The following is a 20,139-nucleotide window of genomic DNA, read 5'->3' as shown; positions in this document are numbered from 1 at the left end:
AGGCTCTCTCTCCTGACTAAAGGAACATGGTTCTCTAAAGCTGTCTCTCATTTAAGCACCTCAGTGAGGAGATTAGGTGTAATCAGGGCCTTATTAAATATACAAAGCCAATTACAACGGTGACTCATTTTTCTGCACCATTACCTAGCATTTGCCAATATGCAAAGCACAGAGGTATTCGAGCTAAAGTTTGGAAATTATTACCAAATACTGACAATAATTTGCTCTCAGACATCAGTCATATTCAGCAGAGCATGACTGCTGCTGTCACTTTGCATTTCTTCAGCCAATGACAGTGAACCATCTCTACTAGTCCAGCTTGGGGAACGTGATTCTTCTCAGTGTGTTTGGGTATAAATCACATTGGGAAAAAAAAAAAAACAAAAAACAAAAAAAAACCCTCAAAACCCAGCATTTTTTCCCATTGGCCCAGGTTTCCTGTTTCTCTTTCAAGATTGAACGTTATTTGTGACAGCAGGGGAAGCAGTGAAAGCCAAAGGATAAATTTATTATGTCATGCACCAGTTCCCTCCTGCAGGCTGAGTTGTACCTGGGAGCTATTCAAGCCAGGAAGCAGGGGCAGGGGAGAAGGGGTGCACACCCAGGATATCCAGGGTAGGAGAAAAACAATCAACAAGGTGACATGGCACAGTCTTATTTCCATTTGGAGCCAGTTATTGTAAGCTTCTGAAAACAAGGATTCCAGAGAGACACCACTGAAATTGTCCAAGGTTGTTGGGTTTGTTTTATTTTTTCTCCTGAAAAGTGGCAGCAGCTGAGCAGAGAGGCTGACCCTGCCTCCCCTGTGTGGTGTCCTGGTGGTCTTGCAGGTGGCACTGGAGCTCCCTGGGGAGCAGCAGCCTTCCAGCACCCTGCAAGCAAAGGGGGCCAACATAAAAATTCTTCTAGGTGGAATTTAAACCAATCCCTTCCCTTGCTTTCTTTAATACCCACATTATGTTGTAAGTTTCAAGAGGATTGTTCTGTTTGTTTATTTACAGCTTTATGGGGTACGAGTGTTTTCTGTGCTGGTAAAAATACAGAAGATGGGAATTTATTGCATCCTGGTCAACTTCTGGAGTGCAAGGAGTGGTGTGGAGAAGCATGTTTCCAAAGCATGCTTATGAGCATACACTTGTAATGACCTGGAAAAGTGGAAAAGACAACATCCAGAGAAGCAGCATGGGAAAGGAGAAGAATGCAAACTGAACCTCCATGGTCTCTGCTTCATCCTCATCTGGGTGTGATACCTGCAGCCTGAATTTCCTCTTACACAAGGAAACCACAAACTTCAGTGCCTCTGTAAAGATTGCTGGACTGGAACATTCTTTTTGAACTTACACTGAACGCAGGTATTAGTGAGTTCACCCTGGAGGTGTTTGGAACCACACAAGCTGGAAGAATTAGTTATGGGGAGCAGAGCAGCAGGGATGGGTGAGCACTGGATTTCAATGGATGTGTGCAAAATCAGAGAGTCTTCTAGGAAAGGGTTTGGTGAGGAGACACAGCACAACCTACCCATCCCAAATGAAAAAATCCTCTTGCAATTCTCTGTAAAAGAACTTTTGTTGCTTGAAATGTGCTACAGCATCCATCTGATGCTGCCTTTACCAGTGTAACTGGTGCCAGCACATCAGTGCTGCTGCACTGGGAGTGCAGCTGCTGGGCTGCCTCTGGCCAGGCACACACAGTGCCTCAGTTTCCCTGGCTGCCTGACCTTGGGCTGATAACAGATCACTGGCTCTCTGTGTACCTCACTTCCTTATCTCTCAGCCAGAGGTGGAGGTGGCTGAGATGGTAATAGCCTTTGCTGCCTTGCAGCAGGGCTGGGAAGGTAATTCATTAATGAGACACCCATCTCTCTGCTGTGCTGGGGGCCATGGAGATAAATAGATGTGAGTGCATTCTGGCTGTGAAAAAAGGCAGAAAGTGATTCATACATAAAACTGGGCCTGGATCTCTTGTTAACACACAGAGGAAAACCTGAAATGCTGGAATAAGAGGATGGTGGTTTCCCCCCCCCGTTTTTATCCTCACCAGCAGTCCCTGAGCCATTTCAGTGCTGGAGAAAGTGCGGATTGGCATCACTGATGTCAGAATGCAGCTTTCTGATAAACCCCCATGGGGATCTCATGCATTTGCCCTGGCCAATCTTGCACTGAAACCACTTGAGAGACGGTTTGTTATATAACATGCAAAAATTACAAGCAATGACCAATCATTCTGAGGGTAAAAAAATCAGACTGTGAGACAGCAAGTCATTGCAGCAAGCTGTGATACAGGATTACAGGCCGGCCAAGGAAGGATTTTGCTATAAATCAAGTATTTCTGTTTTCCTGGCAGCTCTATGACACACATGAATTTATTTTCTATTATGAGCTGCATGTGGTCCTTCTGAGTCAGGCAAGTTGCCACACACTAGCCAAAAGGATTTGCTGCATGAGGCCTCTGTGAGTTAGAAGACAGACCTGGGAAGGCAACGGCAAATGTATATTCATGTGTTCAACCAGCAGTAGAGATAAGAACAGGAAAAAAACCCAGAAAAAAACCCAAACAAAACAAAAAAGCAAAGAAACTTAGAAGAATAATCTAGGAGAAGAGGCTTCAAAGAGCCAAAATTTTCAAGTCCCCACTGTGTCATGATTTGCATTGAATTTTGTAGCTGTCATTTGGGAGAGTAACCAGAAAATTGAATACAGAGGCAGCAAATGATTGGCATTTAAAACAGAGCATTTACCTGCAATGCCTGCAGTCACTGCTGCTCTAGGGATGTTGGAGAGACGTGGGAGTCTCACTCAGCAGCATTTCCAAAAGGAAGGAGGAATTACACAGCTGCCTCCATGGGAGAGCAAACTCCACAGGTTCAGGTGTCCAGCTTGCACAAAGGAGAATTCTCCAAACAGAAGGGACGCTTCAGTCTCTTGGCAGCCTTCTTTAGCATCCTTCCATACTTTATCCAATTGTAATTAAGTGGTGTTTTTAATCTTCAAAGCATTTTATAAACCTCACCCAATTAATCTTTGCAACACCTCAGTGTGGCAGGTAAGCATTCATTAGGTATTTTTGATTCCTAATTAGACACCAGATAATAATTTAAATAATCCAATTTAGAAAACCTAAACAATAAAAAAAAAAGTTTTCTCCCTTTGCCAAAACAAGGGAACAAGCCATTCTTGTTTAATCCAATGATATCTCCTTCCATTTGCTTGGGGTTTGGAGTATCAACCAGTTTGATTGATTGGACACTGTGGTTCTTCATAATTGCACAAAGAAATCAAGCTCGATTGTTCTTGTCACTTGGGTATTGCTGAAATTATGCTGTTAAAAATAAGTAGCACCATATGTGAGGAATGCATTGTTTTAGTTGGATGGAGATGGAAGGCTTTTTGGTGTGCTGCTGGTTGGCAGTTAAAGCATTATGATTTTGCATCTGTTGCCCACTCAAAACTTTACTTTAGCTTTTTTTTTTTTTTTTAATTTCTTTGTAGTTAGTTAAAGTAAATAAGTTTGGTGTTTTTTTTAAATTGCAGACTGGGGCCAAACTCCACAGAAATCAGTTTACGTCAGGAATATCTGTAGTAGCAATTAAACTGGTGCTTGTCTTGTTTTTCTTTTAAGCACATGCCTCTGAACAATAAAGGCTGTAATTTTAATTTCTACAGAAGGGGTTTTGCATGTCTGAAAAACAAGCAAGAAAAACAAAGGCTCTTCATACCTAGCATTATGAGTTGGAATATTCACGTAAGTGTTCAAGAAAGAATTACAGATTAAATAATACCTTGAAGGTGTCACTTGCTTTTAAATTCATAGAACAATTGCAAATCAAAGTGGGGCTGGATTCAGAGCAAAATAATAATTGGAACAAAATAATAAATTAATGGCATGCAGCTGAGGTGCTGTGTTTTGATTGTGAGTATAAAATATTCTCTAAGAGGTTTAAGAGGAGACAATGAAACTAAGTATGGAAAAAATAAATCTTCTCCTCTAGGGACTGACATATTAAGCATCAAGAGCAGGTTAGATTTGCCATGCTTTAACATGACCTTGTTTTATACACCAAAGATTAGCATTTAAACCTGTGCTTGATCCTAGTATATGTGTAAAAAAGAGTAAACCTATAGTGCTAAAAATGAAACTATTGAGAAAATACCAACCCTTACTAGGGTTGGTATAACACATCCTCCATTTACATGAACATTTACAGTTGCACGTGAATTTAAACCACGCTCAGATTTGGAGAGGGTTTTGCTCATTTAGAGGATGAAATTTCTGAAGAAAGGCATTGGAAGTTATCTTGATAACCCATCACAGGCAGGTGTTATTGGACATGTCTCTAACAGAGTCTCATATCCATAAGTAGCCCGTAGAGAAGCTTGATACAGAATTGTGTGTGCCAAAAAATTGCAGTTAAGGGGCTGGCACATGGCAGAGAAATTAATTTAAATCACAGAACCTGTGGGGCTGGAAGGGACCCACAGGGATCATCGAGTCCAAATGCTGGCCCTGCACAGGAACAACCCCAAGGGTCACACCAAGAGCCTGAGAGCATTGTTCAAACACTCCTGAGCTCTGTCAGGACCTGTGGGTCACTCCCTTGCAGTTCTTGGAGCTGTGGCCACTTCCCTGGGGAGCCTGTTCGCTGCCCAACCACCTCTGGGGAAAAAACCTTTTGCTAATATCCAACCTCAACCTCACCTGACACAATTTCAGGCCATTCCCTCGGGTCCTGTCACTGTCACCAAGTGCCTGCCCCTCCTCTTGCCCTCACAAGAAAACTGAACAACCCAGAAGTGTCTGAACCAAGGGTTGCTGGAGATTGTTACTGTGCAAAAATGAAATTATTCCCCTTTCTTGCCATTCCCTCCAGAAAAATACATTCAGCTGGTGGCGAGGACAAGCACCTGGGGCCAGTGGAACTTCTCCACGGGAAGAAGAGAATTTTCAGCCCGTTTCTGGCTTTGCTGTGAGTGTGGTGTGGCATTTGAATTTGCATTACAGGCAGCAGCGTGCACTGCTCTGCTGTAATCCACAGATTGATCTTTTATCTGACTGTGGAGCAGAGCTTCAATAACATCAGTGTGTGATGTTCCCTCACATTTCTTTTTAATGTTTGTGCCTCCCACAGGGCTTGCCCATATGTATCCAGGTGTATGCATGTACCCTGTATTATTTGAATTCAGAATTCAGCTGGAATTTCTGTAATTGATGTGTGTTTTCCCATATTGGCTGTTAAGTACTTCTCTGTATTTTTAATAGATTTTCTGTTGAGCTTTAATTTTTCCATCTTTTGTTCTTCCTCTGAAGGTCATTTTACTATGGTCTGGCCATGTCTGTGCATTGTTTCTTGCTTCTTAATATACTGCTTTAATCTTAGTAAAAGCTCCAATGTACTTTTTTTTTTTCATTCAGGGTTTTTGCCTTTCACAGAATATTTGGCAGTTCTTGAAGAACAAACCATGATCTGCAGCAGCAGCCTCAACACAGGAGGATCCAAAATGTGCAAATTTTTATTGGACTTCTACTACAATATATTTTTGGATAGGGAAGTGGCTGTGGCCAGGAGTGCATGTCCAGGATCTGATAATTGCTGTGCCTCCTTTGGGAGCACGGGGGGAAAGGCAAGGAAGAAACAGAGGGAGGAAGGTCAGGATCATTTGTTACCTGCCCTGAGAAATTCAGCAGGCAAAGCCTAAATTGGAAAGCTCCTTCAATCAAAAGCATTTTGCCACTGGAGGAATAAGTTTATGGACAGCACTTGGATTCAAGGCATGGCAAGTTCAGGAATGCAATTAATATTTTCACTTTCTCTGACATAAAAGCTTTTGGGTTTTTCTTCTGTCTTTTTTTTTCACTTTGTAGCTTGTGGGGTTTTCTTCTGTTTTTTCTCCCTTTCTCCCCCCCTTTTTTAATTAAATGAGTGGATGAGAAACAGCTCCTTAAGAACTGCTGCTCGTTTTCCAGTGCAAAGTTTGCTGTGCCCCTGAGCTGTGGCAGGGCTGCATTCTGGGGCTCTCACAACCCCCCTGTGTGAATCCAACACTCCCTGTGCTTGTGAAACAATGTGCAGACAGGGACATATTCTTGTTGTGGAGGTTTGTTTCATGGCAAGTCTCAGAACACAGGCGTTGAGGGGCTGCCTGGAGGAGTCAGGCTGTGGGAGCACCCCTCCCATGTCACAGACATCTTTTCATGAAAAATCCTTTCCTTAGGATTTTTTCCTCCTGGGAAGCTGAGAAGCCTCAGGAACAAAATGTAAACATTGATTATCTGCTGCTGTGGAATGCAACAGGTGCATCTGGGATTGGTCCATCTTAGATGTTTATAATTAATGGCCACTCATAGCCCAGCTGGCACAGATAGAGAGTCTGAGACACAAGCCTTCGTTATCATTCTTTGCTGTTCTATCCTTAGCTTAGCCAGCCTTCTGATAAAACCTTTTCTTCTATTCTTTTAGTGTAGTTTTAGTGTAATATATATCATAAAATAGTAAATCAAGCCTTCTGAAACATGGAGTCAGATCCTCATCTCTTCCCTCAACATAAGACCCCTGTGAAAACCATCACACCCCAGCACAAGCCATTTGTCCTCCCACTCTTCTTTCCCACACTCCAAATCTCCATTATGGCTTAAATCCCTCCTGAGCTCAGCTGGGTGACAGGAATCCTTACCTACCAGCTCTGAATTAAGGAGTTAATCTCATCTGTTGATAAGCAGCTAATTGTATCTGGCCAGTATCAACATGCTATCACTGGGTATATATCTTACAAGGTGCTGGAGTAATGTACTTTTTAATTCTGCAGCCGTATTGTCAGGCTTTATTTGGTCTCTTTTTTCTTCTATCTGTTCAAGGTTTTGTCTTTGACTTTTTTAATTAAAATCAGCTCGCTCCAGCCAGACTGGAATGTCCAATAATAACTGCTTATTAAGGAGTGGAAGCTGCACAGTTATTAATTTAAATTAGTTCGTTCCAGAGGTTTTGCTGAAATTAAATGGAAAACCAAATCAAACAATGATTTAATTAAGTGGAAGAGATAGAATGTAGAGGCAGATTTAGAAGGTGAAGATCTAAAAGAAGTGTATTCTTTCAGTTTTGACATCTAACAGATGTAATTCTTCATCAGCATGGCGAAGCAGAGATTTACTGTCATTCAGAGGATAATGAAGAAACCAATGGCAAGAATTATGTTACAAGATAAGAAACTAAACTAATGAATATACCTTCACAAACCTGAATGAAAAACTCCAGAGAAGAGATTAAAAGAAACAAAAGCATGCATTGTAAAAAAAGCAATCTCAAACAGCATTGTTGCACACTCAGAATTGCTGAAATATAATGAAAAATTAAATAATATTATAGAATATGTATGTACACTTACAGAGCAACCTGGAAAACTTCATAGTGCATCGGGATATTTGAGGGTGCGAAATGAAATTAATATTTCAATAATAAGCCCACCACTTAATTAATGTCAATAAGATTTATAGTTTATATATGCAAAGTGTTAAAAATTCTACAGAAATAACAACTATGTCTTAACATTTCACTCAATGTTAAATTATTAAGGTAAACTTCAGTTGTGATGAGTTCACAGGTCCAGTTTGAATGGATATGAAATGTTTTTTGCTAATTTTGAGAGGGTTCTCCAGCTAGAGTAGAATCACCCCAAACCAAAGATCCTGGCTTTCTAGGTTGAATATTTAATCTTTTAAATAATTTATGGTAATTAGTTTATTATTTTCTGAATAATTTTGTTTAACTTTATGTTTGAAATTATGCTAACCTCCTGAAGCTGGGATATTTGAGGTTGTCGTGACTTTAGTGAGAGGTTGAAGTTGCTCTGACAACAATGATTGCAAGTCAAACATTATTGTCATACATATTAAACACAGATAAAACCAGATAATTATTGTTTTGTCTCTTTTATAGAGAATGGTAGAGGCTTTTTTGCTCCACAAAGCCATTAGCATACATATGAAACTAAAGAATGCAAGAATTGATTCAATGCAGAAAGAGGTTCAACTTTAACTCTTCCTTCAGCTTCCCCAAAGATCACTTTAAATATTTTTTCTGATTTTTCCCTTCTGATTTCATCAGCAGAAGAAGTCCCTAACTCGTAATAATTTATATGGGAGAAGAGACAGGCTGCAGAATCCATTCTTACAGCCATACAGTTGCTTGGAAAAAGCACAGCTTGAGGTGACATACATGGTTTACTAAAAAATCTCTCTGTGGAGTTGAAAAACACCTGGCTTTATGCTGTATTTCCTAGCCTGGCTGAATATTGGCTGTTCCATGGGGATCCTGGTTTCTGACTGATCCCCTTGCATGTGACAGTGGTGTTGTTGGTTTGATGGTGATGGTGGAGGTTTTGTTGTCGTTATTAATTATTATTATTAATATTATTATTATCATCATCATCATCATCACCACCATTCAAGTGCTTTTCCTCTTGGGTTTTTTGTTACTGAAATGGCTCCTGAGGTATTAAAGAGTCTTTTTTCCCAGCCCTGCGGCCAAAGAAGAAGTTGAGATTCCTTGGCTCTGGTTTTCAAGGTTGTTTATTTTCTCTTATCTATTACATCCTTTCTCTGACCTGCTGAGATCTGTCCAGCAGGTTGGTGCACACTGACTGCCCTTGGGGTGGTGTTATCTTTTTATACTAAGAACGACGCGTACTTTATTTACAATAATTTTCCAATACCTATCACCTATGTTAGACAGTCTGTCTCTACTCTAAACCAATCCAGAGTGTCACCATCACAGCAGAAGATGGAGGAGAAGAAGAAGAAGAAGAAGAAGAAGAAGAAGAAGAAGAAGAAAGACAGGACATGCCCAGATTCCTCCATCTTGCCTCTTGAAGCTCCACTCTAAAAACCCCAAAATTCTACTTTTTCACCTCGTGACAAATTTCCCATCATTCTACTCAAACTCTTGTGGCTTGTAACTCTTCATACAAAGTTGTTCATTGTTTCCATGGGCTAAAATCGAAGGCACAGGTGTCTTTGACTCCGTGCCAAGGTCTCTGAGCCCCCTGCTAGGGTCTCAAGTCCTCCAGGGCAGCCAGAAGAATGTCCTGGGTTCCAACACACCCCCGTATCCCCAGTGTATGCACAGCCCAGGACAGCGCAGAGAGGGATGGGGAAGGAAAGCCCCCCAGAGGGTTTATTGCAGCTCCCAGGGGAGAGCTCAGGTTCTGCTGACCTCGACACATCTGGTGGGCATTTCCACGGGCCGCTGGCCGAGCATGAGGCGGTACCATGCCGGTGGCAAGGAGTGGTCACACACCAGCTCCTGGCTGGCCGTCCTCTGCAGCTCCAGGGAGTCGAAGCTGGTGCTCCTGCGGGGGTCGCGGAGGATGCGGTGCCCCCCTGGCCAGCACTCGGGAGCTGGGGAGGATGGAGAGGGCAATGAGTCGTTAGTTAATCACTCTAATTTAGACGCCACTAATAACTGCTTAAATCTTGTCTGAGGTTGGAAATGGGTGTGTGTATTCTATTCCTGTCTGTTAGAGGTGGGGCAGTTATCTTCTGTTCATTGGGCAGTTTTCTTTATCTCTTCCACAACCAATCCTCCCTCCGGGAAATACCTTCTGTTAATGGGCCATTAATTATTAATTATTAATTATTAATTATTAATTATTAATTATTAATTATTAATTATTAATTATTAATTATTAAGTAATAATTATTAATTATTAATTATTAATTATTAATTATTAATTATTGTCGCCCTGACTTTTTAAGATTTTCTAAGCCTTCTGATGTTGACATTCTTGTAACGAACTTTCTCACACAGTTTCTGTAAATATACTCATTGTTTTGCATTCTTTTATGAAGGAGGAGAAATTTGATGGACTGTTGGTTTGTCCAGTGTCATTGGAGAGATGGGACTGCAGGTGGCATCTTCAATCCACTGTCATTTTTGGAAAACTATAAATGTTGGAGTCAGAAAATAAACTTCCATTTTTTCTTCACCTTGAGAGCAGTGGTGTGCGCTTGTGTTCTTTCACGTCCTATAGTGACAAATTATCTTCTGTTAATGGGCCATTAATTATTAATTATCTTCTGTTCATGGGCCATTGAATGTCCCTGCATGGCTGATAAAATTCCATCATCCCATTGGGAGACGCTCTGCCCAGGGGGAGGAACCAAGAATTTCTACTTGGATATAACCTAAGGTTTTGGGCGCCACAGCAGCCTTTGCCCCCTGCATTCCCAGAGCAGCAGCTTTGTGCTGCCCTGCATTCCCAGAGGAGCCCAGGCCCATCTGCAGCAGCTCTGGAGCTGCAGAGGAAAACTCCCCCCTTTTGCAGGATCCCTGCTGCAGCAGAGCCACAGCTGGCACTGCAGGAGGGCTGAGCCCCCGTGGGATGGGGCTGGGACACCGCCCTGGCACACAGGGAGCCAAGTCCTGTTCTGACGCTGTCACTGTTTGTTGGTTTTTTTGTTTTTTTTTGTACTATGGCATTTTTATTTTAATTTTCCTAGTAAAGGACTGTTATTCCTATTCCCATATCTTTGCCTGAGAGCCCCTTAATTTCAAAATTTTAATCATTTGGAGGGAGGAGGTTTACATTTTCCATTTGAATGAAGGCTCCTGCCTTCCTTAGCAGACACCTGTCTTTTCAAACCAAGACAATCCTATATCCTTTTATGTTCTGATTCGTTTTAGGATTGGGATAATTTTCAAAGGAAACAAATCTAGATTTAAATATGTAAAGGTGGAAGCTGAGTAACATAAAGATCTTAGTTATCTACGTTTTCGTCATATCTGAATCAGGATCAAACTCCTTAACCTTTTAACATGTTTTCAGCCTAATTTTAGGGATTAACATCTGAGTATCTCCTCCTCAGAAATCAAGTGTTTTGAGGTTCCAAAGCCTTGTGACCTTTGAAAGTATGTGGGGTTTTAATTTCATTTACTACATGCATGAATGATTTAATCATGATATAAATTGATGCTCAAGTACAAAGTGCTCTTCACATGCTTTTAAATATGTGCTGAGAAGATTGAGAACAAGAAATGTAGAAAAGACAAAAAAACCCAGAAATGGTATAAAGACACCAGCAAAGGGTTTTGAGAAATCAGCTCAAGTTAGGCTTGCAAATATTGAAGCCACAGGTCAGACTCACTTGAGCTTGGCATAAAGCCAAGCACATCGGGGCTTGTGTGTGTGCATCTCAAACTCTGAATCAAACCTGCTGCCCCTTGACGTGCGTTTGCTTACTCGCCTGCCCTGTTTATTTTCATGCATTTCTTGACTTTTACAGAATATTGAATTCTTTTCTTCTCACCTAATAAAAAGAGGCCTTGTGGTGATTCTGTTAGAAGTTGTTTATCTCTAAATAGCCGAGCAAAAATGGCCTTTTCTTGGTTTTCTGAGCCATTCCCTGATGAGGCCAGGTGCCTTTTCCCCACGTCAGCACTGCAGAGTGGGCACAGGAGGGGACTGAGGAGGAGCTGCTCTGCCTCAGCAGCAGAAGGCTCAGCTAATTCCTTGCTGCAGTAATCCTTAATTGCTAATGATGATGTAAGAGGCAGAGGCCACATCAGAGGAATTGCACAAACTGGCAGTTAGCAAAATCACCTCTTTTCACTGTAAATAGAGCTTATTTATGTGGCACCGCTGACAGAGAATAAGACCCCTCCCCACAACTTAATTTTTCAAATGTCACTTTTCAGATTGTAACTCTGCTTTAATATTGCGCCAGTGGCACTCTGAAACACATTTATCATTTTTATTTTATTGACAAGATACTCAGAAGGTCAAAGTCAATCCATTTATGGCAGTATTTTTAAAGATTATTTTGATTGTGCCAAAGGCAAGGCAATGGTACACAAGACAAATGGGGACAAAATGTAGCGTAGCGAAGGCTTTATTGCAATTTTCAGAGAGCTAAACTGTCAAAGCCATTGCAATTCCAATGCAAAATTCTGCTGAATTAATACAATTGCCTTTTTAAATAAAAAAGAAGTGCCCTAAGCTTTTCTCTCCTATAGGTAAGAGACATTTCAGAGAGGGAACATTTGGAAATATTGCACCTCTAATTAAATATGGATCAAATTCCTTCCCTCAGAAGTCCTTTCTGGAGACCACATGGAGACTGTCCTTTGCTAATTCCCAGCCCAAGGGAAGAGGTGACATTTCAGCAGACCAACTATTTTACAAAAATGAAAAGTTTACCCTATATTTAAAACCCCTTGAAAAAATGCAGACCCTTGCTGACCCCTCCAGTACCACTCAAGGCTTCAGGAGTGTTAATGGGGACAGAATCTTGGCTCCTGATGCCTTTTGCTTGCCTGAATTGGCTCCTGTCTGAACAAAAGGAAAAAGAATATAAAAGCAAACAGCTCTTTGCCACAGGAATCTTGCAAGGACATTGTAATGTAATTAATTGCATTCAGTTTCTCAATAATAATAATATCAAATAGTGCCTTTAGATGTAACTAATAGCCTTCTGCTTGATATGTATTAGCTATAATCCAAATTCACACCACATGTTGTGGTCTTACCAGTGATTAACTACTCTGTCTAAACAATGCAAATATATCAGACACTGACACATGGCTAATTATTTTTTTATCCCTTGCATGGTTTTGTTTGCAGTAGTTTAGAGAAGACTTTCTCGCATCATCACCAGAGGAGCTGAACGCTGCAGATGGGCCTGGCAGAGGCCAGGGAGGGACATGGGGGACACCTCCAAGGTCCCTCAGGAGAATTTAACAGAGAATTTAACAGCATTTGGGGCAAAAAGCCATGTGTTTGGTCCCAAAGTAGCCCTGTCTCAAACAGCCACCTCTGAAGGTGTGTTTTCCCCTGAGTTCACTGCCAGAGTGAGTTTGTGTACCTGTGCCTGGGTTCAGCTGTGCTGGCAGGCTGTCACTGAGGGGCAGGATGGCAAATTGATCTGCTGTCGCTGCCCTGGAGCCAGCCTGACGGGTTCTGTCCCCTGCCTGACACAGAGCAGACCCTGGTGGCACAAAAAGCCTCACCCAGGTGCTGCGGCCATGAGCCATGAGCAGAACAAACCCTCAATTACCGAGTTCCCCTTGTAAAATGGTGCTAATCGTGGCCCCGTGACAGGGTGATTGTAAACTTTAACATGCAAATTGCAGGCTGTGGTGCGAGTTAATTACCACTGGCTTTCCTGCAGAAATAAATGAATAAAGGCATCAGACTTTATAATAAAAATGTTATTTAAAAGAAAACAACAAGAAGGCACAGCTGAGCCCTGCTGGTTCTTCATCTGAGAGATGCCCACTTGTAGCTTGTACTTGTAGCTGCAGCTACATTCAAATCAGATGAAACTTTCCTATTCTTTTGAAATTCAGGTGCAGGTGTCAAGCTTACGGACAGCCATGAAGTGCTCAACATCCCAGCTGTCCCCTTCATGTCCACATTCATGTCTAGTATGGAACCAGTGCTGCTCTGGGCTATGCAGATTAGGTTGTTTTAAAAAGGAAATATTTGTTTTATTAGGATAACAAATTTAATTTAATCCAGCACTACTCCTACTATTGTATTTAAGGGGCCCACGGAAAAAAAAAAAAAAAAAAGAAAAAGCTGGCTTTTTAGGGAACTGGTCATTATGACTCATTCTGCAGTGAGATTTTTGTGGCTCTCTATCCAGAGCTTTTGGAATTAAATGCTGGGTGTACCTGGTGCTTTAGTCTCCTGCAAAGAGCTGCTTCTTGAACTACCACCAACTCAATATAGCAAGGAGCTGTTGCTAAGACATAAACATTTGTTTGCCTTACTAGAGACTCAAAAGCTTTTATTTTTTTTTTTTTAACTTAACAATTTTGTGTCAGAAAGTTGTGGCAAGGAGACACTGAGTAGCTCCTTTTTGACACTGAAAGCAAACAGATAATAATACCTGCTGTATCTGCTAAGTGAAAATGACATTTGAGTAACTCTGGTGGCGTGATGGAGCAGGTTCCTTGGGGAAAAGCCTGTCTCCATCAAAGCCATCAGGAATGCTGCTGTTAATGCCTGGGTGTTCAGAGTCATCTGTTAATGTGTGGGAAAGGAGGGGCAGCCTGTGGGCTCGCTGGGGAGAGGAGAGCCTCCTGCAGAAGGCAGAAGCATCCAGAAATATCGCATGGAAAATGAGCAGGAGATGGGTATCTGAACTGAACGTGCTGCTGTGGGCAGGGGTTTGGCTCTCAGCTAAAGGAAACATTGATGTGACCACAGCTGGAGGAGATATTTGTGTCAGCAGGTCCTGGGGACAGCCTGGAGGCCCTTTCTGTGCCAAACATGACTCTGGAAAGGTGAACATAGGGCATCATCACTTTGGGAGACTCCCTGCTTTGGGATGCCCTCCCTGCCACACATTTAACACCTGAAACACCCACTGCTGTTTCAAGCTGGATGCTCTGCAAACAGCTGAGTCCCTGCACACTTTTTGGGCAGAGGCATTGGTGAGAAAAACGCTGCTTTGGGTATTTTTGCTGAAGGTCTGTCCCTCCTGCTCATGGCCATAGGAAGAAGCAGCATCAGCCATATCAGAGATAAACCCAGGAAACTTAAGAGTGGCGGCTGAAAAATCATAAGGAAATAACTTGCTAAACCTTTGCTTTCCTTTTCAAAGACAGATGAGTACGAGTGTAATAGAGCTTTACCTGTCCCTCCTGCTCCCAGTAAATATCAGTGGCTTAGGTGGAGGAAGGTTTAAGAAGTTGTGAGATTTTGTTTGTTTGCTTTGAATAGCGGCTGCAAATCAAATAATATCAATAGGTGATGGCAGCCAGGTAACCCTGCAAGAAATATAGTCCACAAGCCTGAGGGGCATGTTTGCTTTGGGCAAAGCCACACAATATATCTAAAGGGCATTCTAAAGCCTTGGGAAATAGCTGGCAAATTGTAAAATAACTTTTGTGTGGAGGGTGATTGCAAAGCCAGTGACTGATGCAGGCAAAGCTAACCAAGAGCAGCATTTGGTGATGGGCTGTGATTGCTCTGTGACCAGGAATGATGGGTCCCCACATACAGATTTCCTTCTTGCCATCACCTCCCATATTGTGGAAACTCAATCTGGAGTTTGCTCCAAAAATACATGTAGGCATATGTATGTAAGCATACATACATTAAAAAAAAAAAAGTATTTCAAATTATGCGTGAGTACTCAAATTTTTGACACTTGTGTGACATACAATAAATTTTTGAGGTCCCTCCCTCTGTGGCAGATTTTCACATTTCTGCTTTTTGTTTCTTAAAATCCACAGTGGAACAGAACCTTTTCTGTTGTGTTTGACTTTCTCTTCATAGGAAAATTATAAAATATTTTTGGAAAACTCATTCTGAAATGCTGAGGCTAATAAACCATAACTCCAAATTAATTGCAGACAAAGGATGTGTTGTTCCCTTTCTTATATTTCTGTTTTAGAAACAGAAGGAAACATTTTCATCACCAGCCACTTCCACGCTCAGGGGCTGGATTTCAGTGATGTAGAAAATCTCAGGTAAGAGTTTCTGAAGCTTTCAGCATGTCAGTGCCATCTCTTCCCCAAATTGTCATTTACCACACATTGAAAGAGAGTTTGTGTAGAGAAGGAAAGGCAGATGTTGGGAAAGGGAAAATCTTTCCAAGCTCTTAATGGATGTGTTCAAAATAAATTTCAGTATAATCCAACCCATCTGACAACATTTAAAAATTCCTTTTGGTGGTTGCATGTTCCAGGTGAACAAACATCTATTAGTAGATATTTGTAGCTAGGGAACACCTGACAGTTTATTAAAGATAAAAGTTCCTGCCCTTATTTCACCAATACTTTAAAGATTTTTGCTTCAATTATTCTGCCTGCTGATGACAAAAATTTTCATTCTTAATGATATTCAGAGGCAGAAATTTGTTGTGAATGTGACAGCGATCACTATATTAAAATGCCTGAACCATGAGTGCTCCTCTGGTAGATAAAGCATAATAACTGTATTAAAAAACCTTGATAGCTAATAAATAAAGCTATTTTCAGAGATTTCAGAAGCAGAGGAACCTCCTACTGAACTGAAATGATAAGGGAGCCCATTGTACAAACACCACACACTCGTAATGGCCAGGTCTTGAACAAGTCACAAAGCATTCACAAGGCAAAATTGATAGAGATAAATGAGCCATTGTGCAAAATAAATGTAATTATAGAAATTTTGACCCAGGAAGAGGCAAGAGGCTGAGCACCTGCTGAAAAGAATATGACATGTTATTTGTACTGAATAACAGGCAGATCTGAGAAAAAATAAAAACCAAACCAAAAAACCTACACTCTGAAGGTGTTGCTTTATAATGCACCTGAATTTCATTTGTCTGGGAACAAGGTCACTTGTCATCCTGGTCTGCTGTGGAGTAAAGCAATAAACTATTGACAAACCAAGGGCCAGCACTCAGTTCCAGAGCAAACAATTATTTATTCACGCTCCTATCTCTTATCTTGCCTTGCATTTCTATTTTTAACTGGTGGTTTAGAAAGGAGGAATTGATTATGTGAGATATTCTTCTGGTTTGTGTATCCCCTGAATAATTTGCAGAATAATGAGCTGCACACAGCTCACACAGGAGGATGCAGGGACAGGCAGAGAAGCATTTTGTGTGGGGCCAGGAGGGGCTGATCAAATAGGTGAAAACAAGGGGTCCCTGTGGAGAGTGGGAGCAAAGTCTGAGTATCTCCCTGGCAGGTTACCGTGGATTTTGGAGAACTGTCACTGCAGATGGGATGAACAACACCTTCTTCAGTGTTCTATAAATAGAGCAGATGAAGGAACTTTTTATTTTCAGGGATAATGCATGTGTGGCCAACTGAAGTAAATGAGCCAAGAAGTGCCCAGCAGAATTGTTTTCTTTTAAAATGCTTAAATCTCCAAGAATCACTGTCTGGAATCTCTCATCAGTGTGGAAATTGCTCATGGATGATATGGGGGACACAAAAAGGACAAGATAAAAAGCACCTGGATAAAAAGCAATGGGCAGTTGTACAGGCCAGGTGAAGTCAGTGCACCTTCTTTACAAAATGCAGCCTCATTTAATAAATGTGCCATTTAGAAAAAAACAGCGAAGCCAAATTGTGTCAATAGCTCTATTATGTTTGACCAAATCTCCTCCTCACTCATTCTTGCTCAGTCCTAAAGCCAGGAAGGCTGAGAATCAGAATATAGAAATCACTTACTATTGCTGTGTCACAACAGAATTCAAAGCCTCATAAATTTCCTCAAGTTATCTCTAAGTTAATCATGATGCCTGTAAGGGCATCTCAATAAAAATCAATAAAAAGAAAATTATCATTATTGTTATTGATTGGTCTATTTTGCTCTCATCCCTCAGAATGAAAAAGTGAAATCAAGGAAAAGGGTCTTTCTTACCTCCTAATCTCAGCTGAGCATACAGTCACAAATTTAGCTTTCCTAAATAGAAGCAACAAAAACAAACTCACAGGTTTTGATTTTAGAAGCCACAGGGCTCTATTCAGATGGAAATTTGATTTCCATGGAGAGCTGGAGGTGTTTCTACACCTCAGCTATGACACTGGCTAATTACCATTCGCCAGCCACACATTTTTCCAGACTGCCCCCACGGATAATGCTGAATTTTGGCCACATTTTCCTGCACTTCCTCCATGCAGTGCTGGATGTGGGTGATATTAAGCTGGGGAAAGTGTCAGCACTCCCTTGCTGTCAGTGCTTCCAGCAGAGGCTGGTGAGCAGATAAGGGCACTCAGAGTGCAGGCAGCTCAGTGCTGCCAAATTCCAGGTCTGCTGTGTGTCCTGGGTGTGATTCAGCTCCTGTTGGATGCAGGGTGACCAGGCAATTTTTCCTGCTATTGTTTTGCTATTATTCATTGCTGTTATTCATCCCATTCACTGGCACAACAGTGGCTTCAGCTCCTCACGTGTTTATAATGGGCTTTTCTGTCAGGGCTCTGACATTTAGGATGAATGGCTGGGTTCCCTCTTGCCTTTGGAGTAAGGTTTTATTTGTTACAGTGCTGCAGTAATGCACACAGACATGCTCCACTTCCCAGCTGCTGCACTAACCTGGAAGGATCTCTCCGCTAAAATTTAGGTTTTCTTTGACCCTGTCCTCCATCCCTTTGTGGGCTGTGTGAAACTGTGAGAGAGTTGATATGAAACAGGCTCATAGCACATAGCAGCTCCTGCTGTGGATGCAAAACGTTCTTCTCATGCAATATAGCACTCTGGATGGATTTAAAAAATATTGAAATAAAAGGTCATGAGCTAGAAATAGCCAGCAGCCTGCCTGGCCACTGTGATAAGATAAAGCTGTGTACTCCCAACCGTGGAATTGCGACATTAAGCCTAATAGATTTCTAAAATCCAAATTTATCAGCAATCCCCACTGTTTGTTTCTTCAGCTTTTGAAAGGCATTGATTGGGTACATATAGTCATGGTATCTTCAAACCTAAAAGAAGTCAGTGTCTTCCTCCCATGGAAACAGGATTGTATCAGTTCCAGCCAGCATTTTCCCTGGGCCATGATGGAATTCCAGGGAATCTCACACACCTGGTTGTGTCTCTAGCACCTGGCAGAGGTCTGGTACTGCCTATTCACACCATGAAACAGCAAGGCTTTCAGTTCCTATAGACAAAAACCTCCAGATAAATGTGTTTGCTATTTTTATTTACTTGAATTTAATTCTCGGTTCTAACAGGCACCGATTTTCCTTTTTTTTTTATATTAAGGGTCATCTCTGCTTTGGTTGCTCCACAGATCTCTGCTTATTTACCAGAAGTAGTAGGACCATCAATAAAAATAGTAAGGTTTCAGGAACTTATAAGGCCTTCAGCTATAAGCTGTTTTTTGATGTAAAAGAAAATGCAGCTCAGCTGGTATTAGCTGAGTCTTCACCACATTTACAGCTGCTACCTGTGCAACCTTTTAGGATTTAATTACCATAATAAGACAAACCATCTCCATAATTATATATATGTAAAGCCCAAGACCTTTCTGTGGCCATGCAGCCAGAGCTGCAGGTACAGATCTGCATGTTCACAGGGGATTAGGGAGGCACAGGAACAAACAGGAGACAATTGCTGCCCCATATGGTGCACATTATTGGCAGCTGTGCTCTGATCAGGATCAGCCGTGCAGAAGGCAAACCTACTGATTTCTTCTCATTTACACTGCATTAACTTTGATCACAGTGTAGGTCTGTGTGTTTTAAAGCTTCTGCTGTCTTAAAAACGTGCCTGTGTCCTCAGAGGAGAGGAAATGAGCAGAAATGAGCCCTGTCCCTCAGTGGCTGATGGAGCTGTGGGAGGGTTTCCCATGCAGGGATGGGCTGGAATGGGATGGGGATTTCTTCCACCATGATCTACATGGTGTTTCTTACAGGAGGTATAGCACTGCCACTTTGTGTTCTTTAGAAAGAAAATAAAGGGAAATCAGATTGCCAGATGGAGTATTTTCAATGGGAACCACTCTGCTCCTCAGACACTGACAATGCAGTGCAGTTCTTCTCACCAGATGATGAATCCTAGCAATTTTTTATTTCTGTGGAGCCATTTCCATGCTGAGCTTTTCATTCTACTCTTCCACCTCCTTCTTGCCTGATAACAGCCAGAACATGCTTTTAGATTATGAAATAAAGTTACACCTTTTAGTGAAATACATGCTTTAAAAAATAGCATTGCTGAAGTGAAGGGGAAAGCAACCAGATCTCAGTTCTTTTGCTGGGGAATAATTGAACTGAAAATGTTATCTGTGCCTCTCCATCCCCAGGTAAACAAGGCAGACAGGCAGCATTTCAGGTTTTCTTCCATCTTTCTGTCATCAAAACAAGACTCAGTTTTACATTCTTAGTTGGTAATTGGCTAATAACTGCAATTTTCATCCTGAGAAGATAGGCCAGTAACCAGTGCTCAGAAAAACCCTACAATATGACAATTGATCAATTCTTCATTAGACTTGATGCATTCAGGTTACCACAGTCATTTCTTTTGCAATTTGAGCTAAAAATAAAAAAACAATCAGCAAAAAATCTAGTCAAGCAATTTCAGATTGGAAAGCCATAACACAAATTAATGCACAAAGAACCAGCAGGCAATCAATTTATCATTTACTACTTTATTCTTTAGCAATTTGCAGTCATTGCTGAGTTGCTTTTGAAACTTGTAAAATTTGATTATG

At 41.4% G+C, this 20,139-nt stretch overlaps 1 protein-coding gene across 1 annotated transcript in view; it reads right to left on the bottom strand.

Moving 5' to 3' along the window:
• The window catches only part of LOC134420958 (von Willebrand factor D and EGF domain-containing protein-like), a 173,135-nt gene that overhangs the window by 123,837 nt on the left and 29,159 nt on the right, over window positions 1–20,139 (bottom strand). Inside the window, exon 2 of the mRNA XM_063161349.1 lies at window positions 9,203–9,387. Within this exon, the coding sequence (XP_063017419.1) occupies window positions 9,203–9,387 (185 nt within the window). The remainder of the gene's footprint in view (window positions 1–9,202; window positions 9,388–20,139) is intronic.

Source organism: Melospiza melodia, chromosome 8, assembly GCF_035770615.1.
Source record: "Melospiza melodia melodia isolate bMelMel2 chromosome 8, bMelMel2.pri, whole genome shotgun sequence".
Taxonomy (NCBI): domain Eukaryota; kingdom Metazoa; phylum Chordata; class Aves; order Passeriformes; family Passerellidae; genus Melospiza; species Melospiza melodia.
The sequence above is the reverse complement of the archived record's forward strand: the minus strand, read 5'-3'. Positions and strand labels throughout refer to the sequence as shown.